The 26,078-nt window shown below is 45.1% G+C and overlaps 1 protein-coding gene across 1 annotated transcript in view; it reads right to left on the minus strand.

Annotated features, from left to right (window-relative positions):
* Positions 1–14,203: 14,203 nt before the first annotated feature.
* Prrc1 (proline rich coiled-coil 1) overlaps positions 14,204–26,078 on the minus strand; it is a 28,494-nt gene continuing 16,619 nt past the window's right edge. The window contains exons 7-9 of the mRNA XM_032885710.1: positions 21,959–22,062; positions 19,698–19,800; positions 14,204–15,464 (exon numbers count right to left, since the gene is read on the minus strand). Coding sequence (XP_032741601.1) covers positions 15,255–15,464; positions 19,698–19,800; positions 21,959–22,062 — 417 coding nt within the window. The 3' untranslated portion in view covers positions 14,204–15,254. The remainder of the gene's footprint in view (positions 15,465–19,697; positions 19,801–21,958; positions 22,063–26,078) is intronic.

The raw sequence follows: 26,078 nt of genomic DNA on the forward strand, positions 1-26,078 counted from the left end.
TGCTTCCAGGTAGCCAGTAAAGTCCCAAGCCTCTAGGAGCCTAGTATGTGAAAAGTGAAGTTCATTATCCCCTGGTGCCCTTTGTCCTGAAAAGGAAATCATATCTGCTTATATGTGTGTGTGTAATCAAAACCTACTTGTCTCTGGCTTCCGAAAGACAGCAAATCAGCCTAGGCTAACTGAGGATTAGGACTGAGCCTATAAAGAGTCCTATTCATTCCTTCAGGGTTTCAGAGAAGCCCATGGTCCAACTGTCTGTTGACAGCCTTGCTTTAAAAGAACATCTCACAACTGCTGCTAAAGATACGTTTTCATCCTATTAAACAAACACCGGGAGGCAGGAAACCAGCACAGGAGGAAATGTCAAATTCATCAGAGCTTCTATTTCTTTAAGATAGGTCATTGTTTTATCTAGAGAATTGGCTAAAAAGTGTACTCAGGTCCCTCCCACAGTGCTGGACCTCATTCCCTGTAAAAGATACTATGGAAACTGAAGTCCTTTGAAGTGGCTACTATGTAAATATCCAGAAGCCACTCCCCCTCCACTGGCACAACTTCTCTTGGGGAGTTTTCTTCTTTTACTTCATTATTTTCTATTTTTTCCTCACTTCCCGCATTCTGTGTTGCTTTTTGCCTGCCTTCGTTTTATTTCATCTCTTGTTCTTGAATCAAAGGGGAAAAAAGGGGAAAGTAACATTTATTAAGCGCCCACTTCTGAGACAAGGGTTTTCCAAGTATTTACTCATTCCTTCCATTGACTTAATCTGAAAAAGAATCTTGGCATGCTCCCAATGGAAGTATTTTTAATAATATTTTATAAGTAGCAAAAGCAATTTATTAAGTACACTATTTTAGGACATCAAAGTCCTCAATATGTCCAATATATTAAAATCTGACCTCCCTGTGTGATCCAGAGGACATACAGTTTTCTGACTTTAATCCACACAAATAATTCTTAGAGATATAGCCTTTCTTTCCATCCTGTGATGTGGATGCTGGGTTTTGTAGGCGGGCCTTTCCCATCTCCAAGGCTTTCACTGCCTAAGTGCCAGGCGCATCTGTAGGCATAACTATAGTGGGAGGAAAGATGTCCAGCCTCCTTCCAAAGGACATTCTGAATGCCAGCCTTCCCTAACTAAGGCTTCCTCGGTCACTTCCTTACCACCCTCCCTCTGGGCAGCTCAGATCTTCTTGGCTCTAGACTTGCACTAGAGTGCTATTACCTAGATCGCCTCTGATCCCCTCAGACCCCTGGTCCTTTTAAACTTCATAGAGAGAATTCAAACAGATTCCAAGCAGAATAATATACAAGATAGACAGGGTATATCACAGAGTAAAGGGCACTGTGGAGAGGTAATTGTGGCAATGGCAAAGGAAACTACTCTTGACAAGACTAGATGCGATGGCTAGAGGAAGCATTGTGCAGGGCACTGTCTCAAGAGGTAAGAATGGACAATGGCCAAAGGGACCATTGTGCCAACTCACACGCCTTGGTAGGTTTCTTACTGTCTCTTAAAGTCCAGGAACAGACAGCTTTCCTGAGGAGTGTTTTCCTGTCTAGGTAGTAGACAGGCTCGTTTGAATGAACTCTTATGTGAGGGGCATAAAAGGCTTTATCAGCCAGAAATTTCCTGCTGAATCGTAATCCTATGCTCTTTGTGGGTGCAGTTTAATATGTCCTGTCTACCCTAGGCCAAAGACATGGCTCAGACACTGTTCTTTTGACCAGAAGTCAAGACTCCTGAAGCTTCAGATCCTGGGTTTGCAATATGCTGATTGTGAAAGAGGGCACCCCAAGCCTCTCCCTTCTGGATAGTTCCCTGGCAACTATAGCCGAGGAACTAGGTAAGGATGTGCCCTCTCATGGCTCAGATGGCATAGTTCCTTCCATTTAAACATCTGTAGAGTGAGACTGCTACTCCGATGCAAACAGGTCAGATTTATTTAGAGGACATAATGATCATCTTGTTGACAATTTGGCACCTGGGAAGGAGGAACCTCGACTGAAGAATTGCCTCCATCAGACTGGCCTGTGGACATGTCTGTGGGACATGTTCTTGATTGCTAACTGATGTAAGAGGGACCAGCCCACTGTGAGTGGCACTCTCCCCTCATGGCCAGGCTTGGACTGTATAGGAACATGAGCCTGAGAGACAGCCAGTAAGCAATGTTCCTCTGTGAACTTTTGCTTCAAGTTTCTGCCTTGGCTTTCCTCAATGACAGAGAGTAACCTATAAATAAAACAAATCCCTTCCTCCCAAGTTGGTTTCGGTCACGGTGTTTGTCATAGTGGTAGAAAACAAAACTGTGACATAAGGTTTTGAGCCATGGGAGACATCTCTTGTTGGACCCATTTCCCAGACCTCAGTTGTCCATTATACAGGTATAACCTATGGTTTCCTACTGAGGGCACCTAATGGTGCCTGCAGAGAGAGAGGAGTTTCTGCTGAGTGGTCCCAAATCAGACCTCAGCCTATTGTCCCTGTCTCTCAGGTCTACCAGCCCTCATCTGCTGGCTGATGAGAAGCACAACTCCTGGCCCTGGAGCTCTTGGCCGCTGCATCCTGTACTTATGATGAGGTAGCTGGGGCACAGAGAGTTTTTGGAAAATCTCCAGGTCACACTAGTAGTAAGCCATGGGGCCAGGAAATGGACAACTGAGTAACGGAGAGCCCCTATCTCTCCCTGAACCCAATGGCTTGACTACAATTCCCATGTGCCCATCAGGGTATGGTATTGAAAGTCTGCATAATGTGAGGCCTACGACGTCACATTCCAACCCATAATGTTCTGGAGATGACAATGGTAACCCTGAGTGTCTGTCTATGTAGACTCTACTAGCTACGAAAAGGGATTCTAGTTGTTTTCATTCATTTACTTATTTTACGGATTAAACTAGGACCTGAGTATTGATGAACATGAGAACGGTGCTCTTGAATCGCTAACTCAGGCTTTCTTGGGTCTGTTGATACTTGGGTACATGGTTAAGAGGGAAACGGCAGCTAATTAATATATATTCTTGCGATCTGATGAAAATCACAGGACCTTCAAGTCTCCATATTACTAGATTCTGAAGACAGCTGGAGTGCTCTTTCCCCTCAGTAGCAGAAGTGAAGTGAATAGAGACAGAAGTGGGAGAGTCGCCTTCTTTAAATAGTTATCTCCATTTGAAATTTGAAGACGGTGCAGGCGAGGATGCCTAGATATTTCATGTGCATCTGGCGCCCTCTAGTGACAGCATGCAGGTTCTTCAGTGGCAATCTTCATTAAACTTGAATCTCTACCAGCCTGAGGAGAGATTCCAAGTGGTAGGCAGGGCAGGGAGTCAGGTATTGGAACCCCTTTCTAATTCAAATGGCTGGATGTCCTGGATGTCACCTTGCATCCTGGAGTTTACAGGTTAGGGGTCCCTATGTTTTTGAAGTTTCACTTTTCTTTAAAAGGTGGTGTCTTGATGGTGTCTCTGAACCCCCTGTGGTAGAGCTGAGAGTTTCCAGGCTGCCTGAGGCAACTCAAATATGCTCCCCCAATCACCCCCAATCTCAGCTCTTGAATACCAGAGTTCTCCAACATCCCACAATGGCAGCCAGAACAAAATATGTACCCTTCGTAAGCCCAGGTCTTTTCAGGTCAGACAAGAACAAAGAGTATCAGCACAGAAGTATTCTCCACAGGGAACACCGCGGAAGCACCTCAGCATTCCTTCCTCAGCCTGGGGCTGCACATGGGTTGATGACCATCGCCACCCTCCTCGGGCAGAGGTCATGCTGTCCTCCCTGTTCCTTCTCCCCCTGTGGCATTACCACCAAGCTGTCTTCCATGTGTCTGTCTAGACACCATTGCTCCAATGTATCTTAGTCATTTCCCACAGAGAAGATTCGCTTTTCCTCTCACAAACCAGATCCTCTCTTGCCTGACATTCCTGTTACACGGCTCCTAGCAAGTGTTCACAGCATAAAACAAGCTGTTCTCTTTCCTGGCCCTTATGAGAGACAAGATGCAGCGGGTTTCCTTCAGTTTCCCCTCCCCTTCCTCAGCACTCCACCCATGCTATCCCACACTAACATATAGTTCAGTCTCTATATGGAGATCGCTGGCGCTCCTGTATCACATACAATGTCATCTCCAAGAAGCATCCCAGCCTCGTGGGTATCCCATGATCCTCCAGAGCACCATAACAGCACCACTGACAGGAGCCCCATCAACAGCTTTGTCTCCACTCAGTCCGCTCCAGTACAAATACCTGCCTTATTTTTGCATACATCCCGGAGTTCCTGGCATGCAGCCCTTGTACGTGCACACAGTCCTGTATCGAGATGCATATGTATGTCAGTTGGGATATATGTGTCTAACCTTGAACATTTATTTTATTTGCATTTATCAGTCAAAGCGCATGTTCAAGGCACATGGAAAGCGCATGCGATTCAGTGTCTAACAGGACACGGTTTGAATCTTCCTTCCACCTCTTCCTAGCTGTGTGACATTAGGCCGCACAGAAACTCGGCCTTGGGTGTGGGCTTACAAAATGAGGTAATACTTAGCACTCATATAAGGTGAAACCAAATTAGACACTGTATGTAAAATTTGCATATCTGCAAAGTGCAATGGAACAGCAGGCCTCAACAGTGTATCATACCACCAAATGCAGTTCTAGCTAAGCACTGTATACCTGTATCTACCTAGCTGTCCATGCATCTGATACTGCACATGCATACCTACACTCAAAGGAGATTCACGGTGTGTAAAACTGAGGGTGAGGAAGCCCAGCGCCAAGCTCACAGTAAACAGATCTACTCTGCTTCATTGTCCTCGTACACTTGTGCATTTGTACATTTTCATTTGTGTTTGACATAAACTCAAACAATTTAAACTATGGGATCCTTATTCCATGGCTTCAAGTTACTTCACAAAAACGTGTCTACCGTGCCTCAGTTTCTACTGAGAAGCTTTGCTAAATAAGCCATTTCATTGTTTCCCCTCTTGACTCCTATATGCACCAGAGCCAAGTCAGCTGGGAAAAAAAACAAGAGTTTGTAAGCAAAATAAACAAACTGCCACTTGCTCATCCTGTTTCCAAAACTCCTGCTGGCAACACACATCTTGCCTACCAAAAGCGGGATGTTGTGAGAAAGAAAGGCTTCAACAACAACAACAATAACACACACACATACACACACACAGACACACACACAGGGAGGCAGACAGACACACGCAGAGACAGACAGACAGGCAGACACACACACACGCACACACACACACACAGGGAGGCAGACAGACACACACAGAGACAGACAGACAGGCAGACACACACACACGCACACACACACAGGGAGGCAGACAGATACACACAGAGACAGAGAGACAGGCAGACACACACACACACACACACACACACACACACACACACTGTCCTCTTTTCCATAACATCGTAGAGCAGTGCCTGGAGGGTAATTCACTGTCTTAAGGATGCCACAAGGCACAGAGGATCCAAAAAGGTACAGCCTATTGCCAAGTCCCAGCTGATGAGAATACTTGCTTCTACCCTTTAAAGCATTCAATATAAGCAAAGGAACAGGGGAAGTGACCTGGCCTGCTAATAAACTATTACAAAGATATAAGAAGGTGGTACGAAATCTAACCCCGCTCTGTTCTTTCAGTGATAAGCTTTCTAATTAGTGCTCCGACTGTAAAGCTATTTCAGGTTTTATGCTACACAAAATACTTAAGAATTAAAAATCCAATTAGCTGTGCTTATTAGGGAAAATGCTTCAACATTTTCTGTGCCATTGTTCTTTGTATTAAAGAAACCATGGAAGAGGGAAAGCTTAGAAGAATTTCCGGCTTCTGTGTTTGGCTTCGGGTGTTGGGATGCAGCTCAAGGAGGCTGGTTATACAAAGGGAAAATAAACTTAGAGGTTTTGCTCTGGGGGAAAGCATGAATGAACAACCTTCTCTTTCCTAAATGTATATAACAATATTTAAAACCCAGACCCAGAAAGAGAGGCATAATACACACTTACTTTTACATGGATATTAGCTGTTAAGTAAAGGATAATCATGCTACAGTCCACAGGCCCAAGAGCTTAAATAATAAGGGGTGCTCAAGCCAGGGGGTACAAGGATCTCCCTGGGAAGGGCAGATAGTAGGGGCCAGTGGGGATGGGCAGGAGGGACGGGAGTGGAGCACTGGGAATGAGGACTGGAACTGGGGGAACATTTCTGAGTGATGTAGAAATCTAGTACAGTGGAAACACTGGGAGTCTAAAAGGGTGACCCTAGTGAAGATTCTTAGTAATGGGGTACACAGAGCCTGAACCAGCCTTCTTCTGTAACCAGGCAGTGGTGGGACTGGAGCACCAACGTAGCCCCCAAATCTTCAACCTACAACTTGTCCTGCCTGCAAGATGTGCTGGGGCAATGGTGGCTCAGAACGTGTGGGTGTGGCCCACCAATGACTCGTCCAACTTGAGGCCCATGACATGATATAGAGCCCATGCCTGACACTACCTGGATGGCCAGGAACCAGAGAATGGATAGCCCAGAGACCGAGATAGAACTTAACACTGGTTTAAAATCAAAAAGAAAAGTCAATGAAATGATTCCTAATGATATTTTGCCACACTCACAGATGAGTGCCTAGCCCAATCATCATCAGAGAGACTTCAACTAGCAAGTGTTGGGAGCAGATGCAGAGATCTTCAGCCAAACATTAGGCAGGGCTTGGGGGAATCCCTGGGAAGTGGGGGAAGAATTGTAGGAGCCAGAGGAATCAAGGGCACTGGGGAAAGACATCCCACAGAATCAGCCTAGTAGGGCTCATAGGGACTCATGGAGACTGGAGTAACACAGAGCCTGTACGGCGCTGCATATATTTTGATTACATAGTTTGGGGCTCTTGTGGGACTCCTAACAGTGGGAGTGGGCTTGTCTCTGACTCTTCTGCATGGTTTTAGGACCCTTTTCCTCCTAATGGTTTGCCTGACCCAGCCTTGATATGAGGGTTTGTGCTTAATCTTATTGTAACTTGTTATGGTATGCTCGGTTGATATCTCCCGGAGGTCTGCTCTTTTCTGAAGGGAAATGGAGAAGTGGACCTGGGGAAGAGGGAAGGTGGAGGAAGGGTCTGGCGGGAGAGGAAACTGTGGTTGAGATTTAATGTATGAAGGAGGGAGGATAAGAAAAGGATGTTTTAAAAGGTACAGAGTCGGTAGTTCATAAACAAAAGTGGAAATTCCCTTCATGAACAGGGATGGGGCCTTGGGTCACTTCCCCTCTCAGCCCTGGGACCCCATCTGGCCTGGACCAGTGCAGCTCGTGTGCGTGCTGCCAGTCTCTCTCTCTTTTTTTTTTTTTTTTTTTTTTTTTTTTTTTTTTTGGAGCTGGGGACCAACCCAGGGCCTTGCGGTTGCTAGGCAAGCGCTCTACCACTGATCTAAATCCCCAACCCTGTGCTGCCAGTCTCTATGCGTGCACGCTTATGCGTGCTCGCACACCATCCCTGATGTGTCTGGTCAGGCCTGTTTCCTTGACAATTCTATCGCCACCTCCACTGGCTCTCACAATCTTTTTGCCTCCTTGTGCACAGGTCTTGAACTCTTAGGAGAGGGGTTTGACAGAGACCCCCTCTTTATGACTGAGCTGTCCAAGATCTCCCACTTTCTGCAAAGTGTCCAGCTGGGGGTCTCTGTAATTGTTCCCATCGGATGCATGAAGCTTCTCTGATGGTGGCTGAGCGAGACACTGGTCTGTGAGTGTGGTAGAATGTCCTCGGGAGTCATTTCCTACCACATCCCACTAGCAGAACAGTGGTAGTTGGGTTTCTCCATGCCCGTGGCCTGTCTAGTATTGGGTTTTTTACAACCTGAGCAGTGTCTGGCGTAGTTCCATCTCATGGAGTGGGCCTTAAATGCATTCAGATATTGGTTGGTTACTCATACATTTGTGCCAATGTTGTGCCAGCACATCACAAAGGCAGGTCCCCATCGTAGACTGAAGGGGTCACAGCTGGGTTGGTACTTGCCCTTCCTTTGGTAGCCTGCAGAGTACCTTCCAGTACCTTGAATACTACTCAGTAGGAGTGGAGGCTCCAAGTAGGCACCAGATCGACGTCTCTGTATTCAATGAGTTCCGTAGGTGTTGTCTTCGGGAATAGAGGCTTACCGTCAGTTTGTAAAGAGAAACCAGTATCTTTGCCAAGAGCCTGTGTTGCATGGTTTTCATGGGACCTCTTTTGCCAACAACTCAGTTTCCTGACAGTGGATGTTACTTTTGGTGCTGAGAGATGTCTAGTTGGGGCTTGCTCTCTCCTGTTATTTGGTGATTCCATTTAGATTTCTTTCATAGATGTACATATTTCAAGAAGTTCTACTGACCCAGAAGCTATCTCCAACTGATAATTATTCACAATGGAAAAATTAGTTTTCTCCGATATGATTTCACTGGTGATACAAGCCATACACAAGGGTAGGCCCTAACCAGCAGAAGATGGCCAACACAAAACAAACTCAATGGTATTCTTGGAAGGTTTTTATCTGGGTGTATTTTTTAACTTACAGGTCTTTGCATGTGTGTGTGTGTGTGTGTGTGTGTGTGTGTGTCTGTGTGTGTGTGTGTGTCTGTGTCTGTGTGTCTGTGTGTGTGTGTCTGTGTGTAGTATGTATGTATGTGTATTATGTGTGTATATGTATATGTGTGTATATGTGTATGTGTGTATATGTGTATGTGTGTGTATATGTGTGTATATGTGTGTTTGTGTATATGTGTGTGTCTGTGTGTTTGTGTATATGTGTGTCTGTGTGTTTGTGTATATGTGTGTGTCTGTGTGTGTATGTGTATGTAAGTGTGTGTTATGTGTGTGTATATGTATATGTGTGTGTATGTGTGTGTATATGTGTGTGTATGTATATGTGTGTGTCTGTGTGTGTGTATGTGTGTGTGTTTGTGTCTGTGTGTCTATGTGTGTGTGTATATGTGTGTCTGTGTGTGTGTATATGTGTCTGTGTGTGTGTGTAGGTGTGTCTGTGTGCGTCTGTGTGTATGTATATGTGTGTGTGTGTGTGTATATGTGTGTATGTGTGTCTGTGTGTATCTATGTGTCTGTGTGTGTGTGTGTGTGTGTGTGTGTGTTTCTTGTGCTTTTGCTTTGGCTCTATTTTTGTTTGTTTTGCCCTATGGGTTTTTTTTTTGTTGTTGTTGTTGTTTTAGTTTTTTTGGGGTGGGGAAGAGAGAGAGAGATGGATCTGGGTGAGTGGGAAGGTGGGGAAGATCTAGGAGGAGTTAGGAGAAGGGAAACTGTGATCAGAATATACTGTATGAAAAAACTCATCATCACTAAAAATTAAAGTTATATAAAAAGTTTACTTCTTGATGTCACTGGAGAACATCCAGTTTTAAACTCAAATGTGATGCCTCAATATAAGCCTATTTTATGGTTTCTCAGACTGCAGAACAAGTTATCCAAATGTTGTGCGCAGTTTCCCACAAGCAGTGAATCTTCCAACAGCCTTTCAAACAAAAGTGAGATCTCTGGGGTGATCTTATTTAGGTTGCCCTAAACATAAGTATAAAATTAGAAACACAGTGAAGCAAAGCCCTGCTGTTGTTTGAATTGTTCCATCCCGCATGTGTTTATAAGTTATTAGGTGTCCACAACTCTTAAGGAAATATCCAGGATATTGTGGAAAATGAGTTTACTTGGCAAGTCATATTGTGAGAAAAAGGCTAATGTCCATTTCAGTCACTTTAAGTGAAAATGGGGTAGGCAAATCAGAGGTCACAGTAGCATGATGGTGTTCAAGTTCCCTTCTGATGCTTACCCGGAATGCTGCTTGCTGCAGAGGTCTGTCCCCTTACCTGGAAGGAGAACAGACAGCTAAGACCCTCCCCTCTGTAACTTCCTCCTCGTTCCCTGATTGGTTCTTTAACTGTGCTGCTTTCTACTTTTATGAGGTCCCATTGTCAACTGTCAGCCTCATTCCCAGGCAAATGAGTCCTAATCAGAAAGCCCTAGAGCTGAACCCTGCAGGGTACTACTATGTTTCCTTCTAGCAGTTTTAATGTTTCCGATTTCACAGGAACACTGAATTCCTAAAACGAGCTCACTAGAAACCTCACTCACCATTCCCTGCATCTACAGCGTTGACTTCCCTGATGTTTGTCTGCCACTTTCATTTCTGTTGTCACATTTTCCCCACTACTCACCTCTGAGATGAAGGTGAAATGAATTTAATATTACTTTTCTTGGACCCTAAGCTGGTGTTATTGCCTATTAGCAAGTTTAACTCTTGGCAAAAAAAAAACAAATGAAAATGACAAAAAAAAAAAAAAAAGGGAATCATATGTCTCTCGTCTTCTGGCAAGATTCCTTGCTAGCCTCTGACCCAGCTTTCCTATCCCCACCCGGTCAACTCAAAACATAAATTTGCTTCTGCAAGTACAGTCCAGAGAACACTTTAACAGTAGGATGTTGAAAAGGTTTTATAAAACTCTGTTACCATAACAAGACTTAAAAACCGTCCACACATCACCTGAGGATATTCACAGCCACTCACAGCCACCACAGCTCAGATGCCTGAGATGTTCTTGGGTCGGTAAATGGAAAATAAATCTTTGGCACATCCAAAGATGATTACTTTTCACAGTTAAATAAGAAAACCAAACCATGAAAATGCACCAGGCAACCTTAAGTGTCACTTAGAGCCAATTTAAACAGTGTCACAGATCTCAACTACGACATCCCAGCACAAAAGAGAAAAGAAAAAAAAAACACTCCTGAGATTCATGCTTGCCCATCTGTAAGAGGCCTGGGCTAGACAGGCAAAGCATTAGATTTTCAGAGCTGATACTCTGTCAGTGACCTTCATGAATGGTGTGAACCACCCCAGTAATGGATGCTGGCAGTGACCTTCATAAATGGTGTGAACCACCCCAGTAATGGATGCTGGCAGTGACCTTCATGAATGGTGTGAACCACCCCAGTAATGGATGCTGGTAGTGACCTTCATAAATGGTGTGAACCACCCCAGTAATGGATGCTGGCAGTGACCTTCATGAATGGTGTGAACCACCCCAGTAATGGATGCTGGCAGTGACCTTCATGAATGGTGTGAACCACCCCAGTAATGGATGCTGGCAGTGACCTTCATGAATGGTGTGAACCACCCCAGTAATGGATGCTGGCAGTGACCTTCATGAATGGTGTGAACCACCCCAGTAATGGATGCTGGCAGTGACCTTCATGAATGGTGTGAACCACCTCAGTAATGGATGCTGACAGTGACCTTCATGAATGGTGTGAACCACCCCAGTAATGGATGCTGGCAGTGACCTTCATGAATGGTGTGAATCCTGGTAATGGATGCTGGCAATGACCTTCATGAATGGTGTGAATCCTGGTAATGGATGCTGGCTTTGGTTAAGGATAAATACTTGTAGTGCCAGGTGAAATTCAAAACCTTTGTACTTTTCCCCCCAATTCATATTGCTGACCCTAACACAACCCTAAAATAGGAGAAGAGAGGGGCAGATCTGAAGGGAAAGCAGAAGCCACGCCAGGTATCAGAGTTTCCCTCAGGAGCCCCTGACTTCCCCCATTACCTGTATCTCATGGGTCCTCTTTGCTCTGTACCCACCATGTTGGAACCTGGTGCATCCAGATGTTACAATTCTCCAGGAAAAAAAAAGGTGCTTGAAGTCTGATACTTTGAGGCACTTGGTAACCAATTTAGACTCCAAAAAGAGTATGTGGTTTTCTGATATGCAAATTAGCATTTAAATCACTGCACACCTCTGAGAAATAAGTCAAAGTATTTATTTATGACATATTTACATACTTACAAAATTGATTTTTATCTAATACATCATTCTAGGCGATATCACAAAATGAATACAATATCCTAGGAAAAAAGTCTACACTTAATAATTTATGTTTAACACAGCAACTTTTACATCAGATTATCAATTTGGCTCCCCAAATCACAGTCCTATTTAGTTTTCCTTCTTTTTTCTCTTTTTGCAAATTAAGAGTAAACTAAAGGGCGAGTTGAAGTAATTTAGTTGACCCTGAGTAAGAGCTAATTTGCATAATTCAGAATAGGTGTACATTACGTGTTTTCGTTTCTTTTCTTACTAGCCCACACTTACCTCTATCTAAAGACTGAGGAGAAACTTAATAAGGAGAGAATCGGAAAACTCCCAGCTTCTAAAACTTTGCCAGCTTCAGAAGTCTGAGGTGGTACGGAGTGCTGGGCTCTGGCTTCAGGTAGAGGGCTTGCCCAGAGTAAACGAGACTCTCAGCTCCACGTCCAGCACTATCATGAAGAAAGCCAGACAGAGCAGAGGCAAGAAAGCAGGACCTTGGAACTGAACAGTCGAGCAAGCCTGTGAGATGGATGTTAAATTATTTTTCCTCTGACAAAAATAAATTAAAACAAAAACCCAGTAATCTGGAGTTCAAAACGAGAAACAAAAATGTCACAAAAAACACTACAACCAACCATGGCAATGGTGACAAACGGTCACATGATTTTTCCTGAAAGGCTTGAAAAAGGCAACAGCCACCCACAAAGTCTAAAACCGTCAGTGTGGACGCTACACAAAGACACGTAGAAAGAGAAAAGTACACAGGACAGAAGGGCTGGGGAGGGAACGAGGCTGTTGGGCTGGCTGGCCAGGCCTGGGCGCCACCACCGACTCCTGGGTGAGCTACAGGAGAGACAATCAGCACTTGCTCTTCTGATTTAGCAGAACCCGAGGATGACAGAAGAAAAACCTGTGCAGTCAGCCCTGCCCTGACAACTGCCAACCCTAGGCTAGAGGAACCTGTCTCAGAGAGACCACGAGAGAGCAGACTAGTTCCCAAATAGTTCTCTTCCATCCACACTTCACTCTTCCTTCTCCCCTTCTCACAGAAGGCAGACTCGGCGACTGGTAATATTTGACTTCAAACAAGCCATCGCATAAGTCGGCCGCTGTTACTTGAGGACTGGAGGCACCCAGTGCGATGCCTCCTGTTCGCCCACTAGGATGGCCTCTAAAACAGTGGCTAAGCTAGTGCAGACTCAGTTACACAAGGAAGGGAGAACAGGGTGCCTTCGGGATCTGCCTTCAGAGTACATACACATCGTCATCCAGGCAACGCCCCATCGAATACTGTTACACAAGGACAGCCTTTCATCCCCCCATCATGTGAGTGTGCACTTGTGTGTATCAGAGACTGACCGCAGGACCTGACATTAGCTGGTGTTCTGTCACAGAGCTACATCTCCAGACCCAAAGGACAACTTTTAAAGCCAGAGCCCAGCAAACAAGGAAGGCCCCTGCTTCTTAGGCATGAAGAAGCCAGCGGAAGTACTGAGGCTACGTTTCCCTGGGCTAGGGGCACCACAGGAGCCACGCACAGCAGAGTGTCCTGCCTATCTACACAAGCAACACACGCAGTGTTTAGATATCAACACATACCCACCTCAAAAGTAAACTTCTCCTTCTGTAAAAGTAGCAGAGATGGCATCATTACTGAGAAGCCGTGCGCCATGGCAGGCACACTGCACGTCCAGTGAGAGAAGTGAGTGCTGAGACTTCTAACCCTAACACCTACAGAACTTCGTCAACACGGAAAGGAAGTTAAATTACATTTACATATAAAACTGTCATCAGGAAGATATCTGAATTGCATATATAGAGCTCAAGTAAGAAAAAAATGTACTTAACTTTGACTTAATCCCCAAATGGTATAATACAGGGTGTCTGGGAGGAAAAGGCATTCACCAACTGCAATGGATTAAATAAACAACATTGAATATAAAATCTTCCCATTGAAAACATCTCTAAGAAATAAAGGCAGAGGGGCACAGTTAGGAACGTCAGACTGCATAAGGCAGACTAAGAAATAACCTTGAATCTACACATCCCAGCCAGACAACATCCCAGCACGGATGGGCACACATCCTCTGAGCCCCCAAAGCACACAGTTGGGGAGTTACTGGCAGTTTGTGGCTTCTGAGGAAGGGACAGTCAAGGTTCTCTGAGGGTGGCGTCTACTGCTGGTCAAGTGGGTGCAGCCTCACACTTATCTGGACAATACAAATCGGACTTGGTGGGGTGGGGAAAATAAAGTAAGACAGGAACGGGAGCACACGGTGGGAAAGAAAGAGTTAAGGGAGGGTGGGAGGCAAACTTATCAGAAAACATTGATGAGATTCTCAAATAATCAAAAAGAAGTAACTTTAATTGAAGAAAATGCATACCATCCCCAAAGAGGGGGTCCCTCTTCCAGTTTGGAGGGCGAATGGATGCAGAACAGCTGTTGTGAGGGCTGACCTGTGGAAGTGCTAAGGCCATTATATGTAAGTAACATGGGGGAGAGAGTGCTGGAGAGACGGTCAGTGGGTGAGAACGCGGACAGCTCTAGAGCAGTCAAGCTCCTCCCAGCACCCGCAGGGCAGCTCACAGCCCTCTGTGACCCCAGTGCAGAGCTCTCCTTGGGCAAGAGCTCCTGGCCTCCTTGGGCACTGCACACACGTGGTACACAGCCGCACAGGCAAGCAAATACCAACATACAAAATAAACAAAATAAAAAATTTAAAACACGAATACATTGCTAAGGTATACTTGATCTGCCCTTTAGTTTTTAGATAGTAATGAAAAAATAAAACATTATTTTCTGATGCTCATAATATAAATCTGTAAAATAGCAAACTTTAAAACAAAAGAGAAACAAGTATAACTTCCAAACTATACAGGTATATGATGACAAAAAAATACCCATTCTGTTAATTTGGCCCAAATTCTGTAAAACACGTCAAGCCGCACCCCCACCTCAGGAAGCATGTGAAGTCCGCTGCTGAGCATGGCTGAGGTGTGTGCAGACACAGGTGACAGGAGACAGCCTTCACGGGACACTGAACACACACAGACCCCATCACATATTAAGAAACCAGAAGAGTCAAGAACAAATCATCAAATACGTGAACTTACATCTCCACTTTACAAATTTGGTATACTGAATTGTGCTGTAAATATAATTGTGTATGTTTTTTGAGAACCAGGATATATAAAATTATGACAGTAAAAAGAGGATCTATTTCTTTTGTTTTACTGGAATGACATTGTACCTTTATTTAAAAAAAAATTTTTTTTTAAGGACTGCAGCCTACAGGACAAATGTAAAAACTGTTGGATTCACGGAAGCTATTCAGTTTCCTCTGACACGGAGCCCAGGGTGACAATGGCAGGTCTCCGTGTCCCAGCAGCTGGTCTCACAGGGGCCTGGGTGGCAGGCGCTGCTTATACATGCCCGCCACAGCCTTGGCTGCACTGTAGATCATCTGGCGGCGAGACATGCCAGTGAAAGCCAGGTGCCAATCAGTCCGGCTGACGTTTAGCAAGCTCTTTTCCAGGACTTCACCCACAGTTACCAGAAGGCCTGACCACCTCAGGTTGTAGTCCTGGGGAGTCAGGCTTTGTGCCTGTGGAAAAAGGAATCTGCGTTACTTGTCACACTGACACCGCATCGTACTCACTGTTCGAAATGATGGCTTATGTCTAAGATAAGAGTATGGCCAGCCCTCTAAGACTCAGCTCTGCTGCCACCAGCAGCATAAAGTGACATGGGTCAGAGGAACCAAGCGGCACTGTGCACACCTACTGTGTTAATAATAGCCATCGCTCTCACTGTGCAAATATAACCAGTCCCCTCACGTAATTCACACTTTTAGTGGTGCTGAGGATGAAGGACAGGGCTGAGCGCACGTCAGGCTTGAAAGAACTCCCTCTGCCCACAACACACACTGAGAGCTTAAACTGCAGTTCGACATCCAGGGTCACTGCATGTTAATAATAGGTTTGTCTAAAATGATATTCTTATAGTCATAAAATTTCAAGCAGAGAGAGACTGCATATTATGTTTCCAGCCCATTTAAGAAAGACTTTATTTAGTGTGTGGACCGTGTCTGCACGAGCCGGCCAACGTGCCAGTAAGTCAGTAGCTGGTCCCAAAGAGCACCCAGGCTGGGCCAGCACCCCCCAGCGCTGACACTCAGCACTGTTGTCCCAGCCTGTACCTCCTTCCATGAAAGTCACTTGCTCATACGAGTGTAGGCAAATGGATACAAGTGTTCAGTAGCCAGGGTTTGGTTTACAGTGCTACACACAGGCAGAGGACATCCATCTTCAGAATAGATCTGCACTTGCACAGATCCCCAACTAGCTGCTTCACAATCCCAGGATGGGGAGCACTTCCTTTTCCCCTCAAAAAAAAAATTTTAGGCTCAATTTAGTTATTTTAAAACAACTAAATTGGAACCACTACAGCCTATTCCAAGACCAAATAGTCAAGAGTTACATCACACAGCTTCCCAGCAACCCTGACAGAAACAGTGCAGCTCTCTGTGCTACAAGTGGGCTTCAAAGAGAGACATCAGGGCTTCAAAGACCCTGGGCCTGCCTCTCGCACACCACAGGAGGCTCCTGGGGGCCTTGCTGAAGTGCAGTCCTGACTCAGGAGCTCAGCATGGGAGCTTGGAAGCTTTGATTTACTTATTTTTTAGTCAAATTTGTAGGTGACACTTGTGATATGGGGGTCAATGATACTTCTCCTTGGGTTAGAGAAGGAAGTATAAGTTATAGGAGACGACACAAACTGACAACTACAGTCTGTTGAAGAAATGATTTCTAAGTCCTTAAACTATGAAAACTGTGACCGGGCACAGACACAGGACATTTCAGGACAGATCAGGAAGCCACTGACGAGTCCTTTACAAGTGTGATAAGGACGCTGACGTGCAGCTCTTTACAGCTGATGGCTTGGGGTGTGTGTGTGTGTGTGTATCTGTGTGGTTAGGTCATGGAGTTGGACCATGCTGCAGTGAGTATACAGACAACACAAACTGGACTGTATTTTTCCTTTCTTTTCATTCTCTTTTGTAGGGGAGGCTATAAGGAGGAGAGAATGAACCTTGGAAGAATAGGAAGCCAGTGTGGTCAGAGTACAGTGTGTGAAATTACCAAATAAATCAATAAAATGTTATGTTAGAAAAAAAAGCAAAGAAAGGTAAACAGCTAGGAACAAAGATATTTCAATGTGCATAACTATTAATCCTGGCAATTTTGAAAACACACAAGCCCTTTTCAGTTAACTGTACCAGGGCTTGCTGTGCCTCTCCCCAGCTCCTCCTCCGTCTGCTCTAAAGCGCACGAATCCTCGTCCCGTAAGGGGCTGCACCAACCACTGTGCTCTCTGACACTTGGCAGCGAGTCAGTGCTTTGGACGCGAGCATACACATGAGCCTACTTCACTGTTTGAGCAGCATGTCCAACTAGGCCTAAAAATAAAGAATTAAAAATGTTCAGATATCCAGCACAGGGGCCAAGAAAACCTTTTTGAAAGAAGCAGAATAGCCTAGATTTTAGGTTTTGAGGGCAGTAGTCACTTCTACTACTACTGCATTTTGTCCTTTCGGTACAAAAACTATATATAGAAAGTTTGTGCAAGAAATACATAAGAACAGGCTGTGGGCCAAAGCTGCCATGGAGTCACTGTGGGCTGACCCAACCTACCTCTCCGTTGTCTACAATGCAGTGATGGGAGCCGTTACAACTCTAGCAGTCCTCTGAATGCTTCAGCAATGGCCTGCAGATGGGCTCTGACTTTCCAGCACACGCTTATCCTCCTCATCCTGACTAGCAAGGACTGCAAGCTTGTCACTTCTAGCAAAGGCCTTAGCTCTGCTGAAGCCCTTGCTTCTTTAGTCTGTTCATGTCACTAACTGCACAGCTCTTGGGTCAGGACACAGTGCTCTGAGGTGTTCTGGGCTGAGCGAGCGGGGTTACTCACCCGAGATGCCCACACCCGCTGTGAGCAGTGGGGGTAAGGTCTTACAAAAGGCCTGGACATCCGTCTGCCTCTGTCACTGACCTCTGAGCATCCTAAGAACCGTTTGCTCTTCAGTGTTTGTGAATCTCCCTCACAGTATCAGTCAGTGTTTTACTGGGGAGCAGCTTTCCCTGCGGTGCCTCACGGAAGGGATTAGGCTAAGTCACAGGAAACAGGGCAGGGACTCCTGGACTGTTAAAGACAGCATTTTACATGGCTCCATCTAGTACTGCTGGAGCAACAGTGGTATACTTCTCCCTAGAAAACCCACATCACTCCATGTCCATTCTAAACAATGTACACAGCAAGGCTTCCAAGCCTCTACCCCTGCCCTCAGGTCAGCCTCATAGGAGGCTTTCCAAAACGACAAGCATCTTCCCTGCTGCGCTGCAGAACATCTGGACACCACTAGCTGCTTTAGCACTCTGCGGCCATAATCAAACTAGAATGCGGCTGCAGCCACGCATTTCCTCGGAGAACCTAATGGTCCTCCCAGTCTCCAATGCCTATTCACTCAAATATCGTAAAAAGGGAAACAAGGCGACAAGTATCGGTTCACAGTACAGAGATCTCAGTGACAGACACTCCGTTTGTTCATCAGTGAACACGGGGACATCTACAGAAGGTATAGATCCATTCAGAAACTGGCTACATAATTAGGTCCATCTTTCAGTCAGCAACTCTAAAGACAAATTCCTACCAACTCCATTTTTTCCTTCATTTTTATTTTATGTGCATGGTTATTTTATCTGCCCATATATCGGGGCACCACATGCACGCCTGGTGCTTGCAGAGGGCATTGAATCCCCTGGAGCTGGAGTTTCTGCCATGTGGGAGCAGTCAGTGTTATTAACTGCTGAGCCCACTTTCCACCCTCATCTAAATTTTGTTTGTTATTTTGATTTTTTGAGACAAGGAGTCACTGTTTAACTCTGACTGGCCTGGAACTAGCTCTTTAGACCAGGCTGGCTTTGGGCTCACAGAAACCAACCTGCATTGCCCTCCCAAGCGCTGGGATCAAAAGGTGTGCACCACCACACCTGGCTTTCGTTTAACTTTACATGTTAGTAAAATGAACAACTAAGAGAGAGTATTAGACCAAAGAGAACAACAGAGTGGGGATAAAGCTGAGAAAAACAGGGCTGGGGAGGAAGCTAAGTTGGTAAAATAACTGTCCTGTAAGACAAGGACCCAGCGTCCACAGAAGAGAAGCCAACAGAGCAGCACTTGCCTGATATCCCAGTGCAGGGCAAGTGCAGACAGGAGCAGGCTGGGCTCTGTAGCCAGCCAGCCTCACCTAACTGGTGAACAAGTTCCAGGTCTATGACAAACTTGTCTCAAAAAAAAAAAAAAAAAGCAGTGTCGACAGCCCCTGGGAAGGGGCACCAGGGGCTATCCTCTGAAGGGGCTATCCTCTGAAGGGGCTATCCTCTGAAGGGGCTATCCTCTGAAGGGGCTGTCCTCTGAAGGGGCTACCCTCTGAAGGGGCTATCCTATCCTCTGAAGGGGCTATCCTCTGAAGGGGTTATCCTCTGAAGGGGCTATCCTCTGAAGGGGCTATCCTCTGAAGGGGCTATCCTCTGGTTTCCATACACACAGACATCTGTACCTGCACTCACACACAGGCACATTGCAGATGAATAAAGAGATAGGAGCTTATCACAGATTAAAAGGCTGATTTCCTTCTGATTTCAAGACCATGAGTATACTCATGAAAGGGGGAACTTAAGAAATGGCAGTCAGGATACCAACAAGCAAAAGAGGATGGCAGGGTCCAGGACACAATCCGCACAATGACACGGAGCTCAGGAAAAGGCAGAGAACCCACCTGCTGCACAAACTCCAGAGGCACCGGTGTGGCTTGGGTAAAGGCTTCCAGGTGGATGCCATGCACGGGGTCTTCAACCACCAAGCAGCCGATGTCAAACCACCTGCAACAGAAATTCGGGCAGCACACTGTGGACGTGCTACGCAAAACCAGAGTTAAGAGACGAAACGTCCTACCTACCGTCACATCAAAGGGTCTCAGTTCTCAGAGGGGGGAAATCAGTTTTCTAATTAGTTTGTAAATGGTTAATCGGTAAACACAAAGATAACATCACTCTATTGTCTTAATTCCAAAAAGAAAAAGGGAAAGAGTAGCAAAAAGGAAAAGCTGAAATTACTGACCATGGGAAATTTTCTTCTTGCTAAGATGGGGAGAGGGTAGAGAGCCGCTTGTGGATATTTTTAAGTGATACTCACTAAAATATGAGGAACTTTGTGTTGCCAATTCTCACCGGCAAGCAGCATCTTACAGTGCTGCTACTAACTCAAAAGTAAGCTCGCTCAGAGGAAATAATCATGTGTTCGGTCCTAATGAACACAATCCCTTCTAATCCCATGTTAAACCAGGAGCTGGCCTTTAAAAATATACTCATGAAATCAAGGTACTGTTCCCACTGAAAGATACTTACCTGCAGATTATAAAAAAACGAGGCATTATAAATGCACTTAGGACAACTGGAGTAACACCGGAATTCTAGCTATCAGAACCATTAAGCAATTCTGAAACAAATGTAACAGTAAGGGAACACAAACAAGGCTACGGTCAATGTCGCTATCTTTTAAAGAATAAGCACCTTTAATAAGCACAAAGAACCACAGAATGACTAAGGAGATAAACAATACTTAACAAACAGTAAGACAGAAGGCCTCATAATAACCAACTGAGAATATTAAAACGGTGTGTAACATCTCAGCATTCACATCTTAAAAAAATTTTTCAACTCATGAACACTGTATTTAGTCTACTTGACTACTAATCAAATTTTCATATTTTATTTTGACAATGTTTCTCAGTCACGCTCAGCTAAACCTTGTTTTGCCTCATTCTGTATGTTCTGGGCTCAGAGTCCAACAGGGTATGTGCTGACTCAGTCAGAGGTGTGCCCTTTGCATTCTGAGGGGCTGTCACCCAGGCACTGGCAAACACTCATCAGAACTCCACAGTCAACAACCTCTGCTCTAGACAGCACCACCTCCAGCAGACGCTGCAACCTGGAACCTGCTTTCCCAGTCCCTCCTCTGTAAACTGCACTCACTGCCACGTGCCCAACGCCCTTCCGTTTCAGTCCCGGATCTGCTTGCTATGAGGACTTACAGGTTTCCCTCTCCTTCATAAAGTCCTTCACCAGGATCACAACTGTGGATGGGGAGGGAAGAATCTAAGCTGACCACTTTTGATCATTAGGAATCTCCATCTTCCCTTTCCGTGTATAAGGCAAGATTTGAGGAACACGATGTAGTTACATTTCACACAGCAGAGAAAAGTTCACACTACACTCGGAAGGCACAGAGCGACTGCCTGGCATCATCAATCAATTCCCAAGGAAGGAGCGCGATTAGCACATTATGAGAACATTCTTGTACACTCAGCACCAATCAAGACTAATACTAAAATCTGTTCCTCTCAGAGTACTTACACTGGCCTTTTCCTGGATGTGGAAATCAGACTCACTTCTCCAACTTAGCGTGGACAAATGACGACACTTGAAAAGCACTAAATAGGCACTTCTACCACCATGAAATCATCAATGTCAGTAGAATTCAACAAAGTATGGTTGTTTATTATAAAATAAGAGCACATCCAAAAAGGTCTTGCATTTTTAAAAAATCTATTAAAAGCATAAAGACCTAAAATCCTCAAAAGCAAAGCTAACACGATATCTAGAGGTCTTTTTAAAGCTTAACCCCATGATACTATGTAACTCCAACCTGTTAGCTACTATCCAGTCTTCTGTCCCGTGTCTGCCACTAGGAGTCACCACAGGAAGTGGCCTGCTTACCTGCAGTGTGCAATTACACCCAAGCCAGCATTCATGCATTTCTTGCACTAGGCCCTATGGTGTCAAGTGGTTGGATGTCTTAGAAAGCGGATGGCTCTGCACTGCCCAGTTACAGACGAGAACTGAGGACACAGGTGTCAGCTAAGCTCAGTATCCACCATCAGAGCAGACTTCCTACTCTGTCTCTGAAACAGCGAGCGGCTCAGAGCGAACTCCATGCACCACCGCTGTGTGGACTCCCAGGGAGCCCCGCGCCGCTTACTTGTCAGGCAGCAGCTCAGCAATGAAGTTTTCCACCGACACCGCGGTCTGCTTTTCGTGGATCGTTCCAGACCTCCGCAGGCTGTCGATGCGTTCCTGGGCCCCCTGAGCAACAACGGCACAGGTTGAAAACCGGTTTTAACAAACAACACTAACATGAAACATACTAATAGCTACACGACGCACACATATTTAACATACACAGTGTAATGCTCAAACTATATAAAGATACAGAGTAGCAGCTCCCAAGAGAGTAGAGACCCCTTCAGGGCCTAACAATTCTTTCACAGAGGTCACCCAAGACCACTGAAAACAGATATTTACATTACGGTTCATAACAGCATCAAACTTACAGTTATGAAGGAACAAAGAAAATAATCTATGCCTGTGAGTTACCACAATATGAGGAACAGTATTAAAGGGTCACAGCATTGGGAAGGTTGAGTAAAAATATCCAATGGAATTCCCTTGATAGTAAATTTATGGAACATTTTCCAAATTATTCCCTCATGCATTATTGTATTGTTTGCAATAATTTAATGGACTATTTTAAAATTATAATTTCTAATTGGGTATTCATATAAGAAAGTCTCATTTTTAAATGTTCATTTAGCAAAAGGGCATCTTCCAAAGTAAAGTCTTCTCAGCCCTGGCATCTGCTTGGTCATTTGCTCTTGATTTGGGTTTGTGGTCACACTCACACTCAACATGTGCTTCCCCAGTCTTCCTAATTCCCTTTTAAATATACATGCAGAGACATAAAGACTAATAAAAAATAAAAATTTACATGTGTATGTGGCATCCTGACGCTGATTCAGCAAAATCATTGTTATTAATGCATCCAGACTGGTTCTGAGAAAAATGAGCAAATAACTCAAAGCTAAGAGTAGATATTGGAGAGCAGAGAAGCTAAAGCCAGATTATGAGGGCATGTGTACACACACACACACTAACACACACACATACACTCACAAACCACACACACACACACTCACACACACACTCACAAACCACACTCACACACACACCCCACACACAACCACACACACACACACACACAGACACATACACACTCACACCACACACACACACCCACCACACCACACACACATACACACCCCACCACCCCACTCACACACATCATATCCCACACACACACACACACACACACACACACTACACTCACAAACCCACACATACACACTCCACATACACACATACCCACACACACACACACACACACACACACACACACACACACACACACACACACACACACACAACGCACACACACATTCACACACACATTTACACACACAGACACACAGAAACCTACTCACACACACGCACACACAATTTAATGAGGAAAAGCCAAGAATAAGCCTATTTTTAAGGACATAGGAGGGGGGGGCACGGGTAGGGAAGGGTCAAGTGCTTAATTTCTATCACACAATGGGTAAGAGACAATGAAAGTGTCAAGCACATGAGAATGGACTAAGTAACTAAAGACTCTAGCATGGGAAGAAGAAGGTGGCTAACAGACTTCTACAGCACAGTGAATACCGTCTGTCCATTTCTGACCAATTATATCTCCTACACCAGCATTAGCCGTGAGCAAACAAGTGTTCAGTAAGACCTTGCCACACGACAAACCAAACAACGGGAAAAGCAACTGTATACACAGTGTAAGTATGGCCTCACAAATCTTGTAACCGTGATACAGGAGTTGCCTGCGGATTCCAAAAGAATACAGATGCTTTAATGCTTTGCAATGGACACTGCAAATATACCTAATTCAGCCCTCCTCACCTGGATTAAAAAGGAGCTCACATTTTATTTCAGTGAAAATATTTATTTCAGTAAAAACAGCCTATTAGTGGGCGGCTTGGGGCCACCTCTCTGACCCTTTGGAGGTGCCTCTGAGCTATGCCTTACAAAGCACTCCCCATGTCGTGCTTCTAGGGAACACAGATGTGCCTGTTTAACTTTGTCGTCCTACAACACAAGACGTCATGCTTGGTGGGATTTAGCTGGTGATACAGATAACTGGTACCCACAAGGGGAAGGATAATCCTCCAGGTGGACAAGTTCTATTTGTTTATGGATTTCATAGAAGGAAGCGAAAGGGAGCCATCCCCAACCTCTCTTCCATTGACTAGCAGGTTAATTAAAGGTAGAGTTTAAGACACTTGAGTATCATTCCCTACCAACGTTATCAGATACGGAATCCACAACTGAGATAGTTTTGAGGCCCACAAATAATCTGAACTGAGCTGAGGCAGAAGAGCTCAGAACTTACGCTGTATCTGAAGCAACCTGGTTCAAACAGACAATTTGATTGCATACTTCAGCACAATGCTCACTGGTGTGCAAATGGTCACAATGCTCACTGGTATACACATGGTCACAATGCTCACTGGTGTGCACAGGGTCACAATGCTCACTGGTGTGCACAGGGTCACAATGCTCACTGGTGTGCACAGGGTCACAATGCTCACTGGTGTGCACAGGGTCACAATGCTCACTGGTGTGCACAGGGTCACAATGCACAGGGTCACAATGCTCCCTGGTGTGCACATGGTCACAACACTGGTGTACACATGGTCACAATGCCCACTGGTGTGCACATGGTCACAATGCCCACTGGTGTGCACATGGTCACAATGCCCACTGGTGTGCACATGGTCACAATGCCCACTGGTGTGTGCACATGGTCACAATGCCCACTGGTGTGCACATGGTCACAATGCCCACTGGTGTGCACATGGTCACAATTCCCACTGGTGTGCACATGGTCACAATGCACACTGGTGTGCACATGGTCACAATGCCCACTGGGTGCACATGGGCCACTGGTGTGTGCACATGGTCATAATGCCCACTGATGTCCAATTACTGGTGTCCACATGGTCACAATGCCCACTGGTGTGTACACATGGTCACTATGCCCACGTGTGTGCACATGGTCACAATAATGCCCACTGGTGTGCACATGGTCACAATGCACACTGGTGTACACAGTGTCACAATGCTCACTGGTGTGCATAGGGTCACAATGCTCACTGGTGTGCACAGGGTCACAATGCTCACTGGTGTGCACAGGGTTAATGCTCAAAAATGCTGGATTTAGTTTATGGAAATGCCCACTGGTGTGATATGTTCAGACAAAATGCTCACTGGTGCACAAATGCTCAGTTGCAAAATGCTTTGCACATGGTCAATGCCCCACTGGTGTGTGCACATTCACAATGCCCACTGGTGTGCACATGGTCACAATGCCCACTGGTGTGTACACATGGTTAATGCCCACTGGGTGCACATGGTTTTGCCCACTTTGCACATGGTCACAATGCCCCTGGTGTTCACATGGTCACAATGCTCACTGGTGTCCAATGACATTGCTCACTGGGTACACAGGGTCACAATGCTCACTGGTGTGCACATATGCTTGGTGTGCACAGGGTCACAATGCTCACTTTTGAACTATATTAAAAGATTTGCTCACTCAAAAAAATAAAAATAATGACTAGGCGAGAGGCTTTGTAAAACAAAAACCATCTTAAACAAAACAAGTGGACTTCAGTTTAAAAACATTGAAAACAAAATTGGTAAAGGAGTTAAAACTTTTATGAGGAACATTTCCATTTAAAAGTTAACATGTTTTCATTTCACACAGCTCCCTCTACTTTCTCCAGACATTGGGGGGCGGGGGGTGGGGGATCACATATTTGTTAAGTATTTCCATTTTGAACTTATATTAAAAGTTGTAAAAAGTAAATTTCTAAAAACAAAAACAAACAAAACAAAACAAAAAAAAAAACAGCCAAAATAAATTGGGCCAAATGCAGTGAAATCACAGGATAAACTACCAATCTATCTGTCAAGGTTTGCCTTAGGAAGAATATCTTAGCAATAATATTTGTCAAGGTTTTTCCTTAGGGAAAAATCCACGTTGGCCTTTCCCATACGATGCCTACCTACTGCAACCATCACTGTGCAATGGCGCCTGACCTTATGAAATACTCAGACCTTTACTCAGACGCCATGGTCAAAAGCAGACTCCACGTGGGCAGGCAGCGGGATTCCACAAGTTCCCACTTCACTTCCTAACTAATATCACC

This window comes from Rattus rattus, chromosome 15, assembly GCF_011064425.1.
Source record: "Rattus rattus isolate New Zealand chromosome 15, Rrattus_CSIRO_v1, whole genome shotgun sequence".
NCBI classification, from domain to species: Eukaryota; Metazoa; Chordata; class Mammalia; order Rodentia; family Muridae; genus Rattus; species Rattus rattus.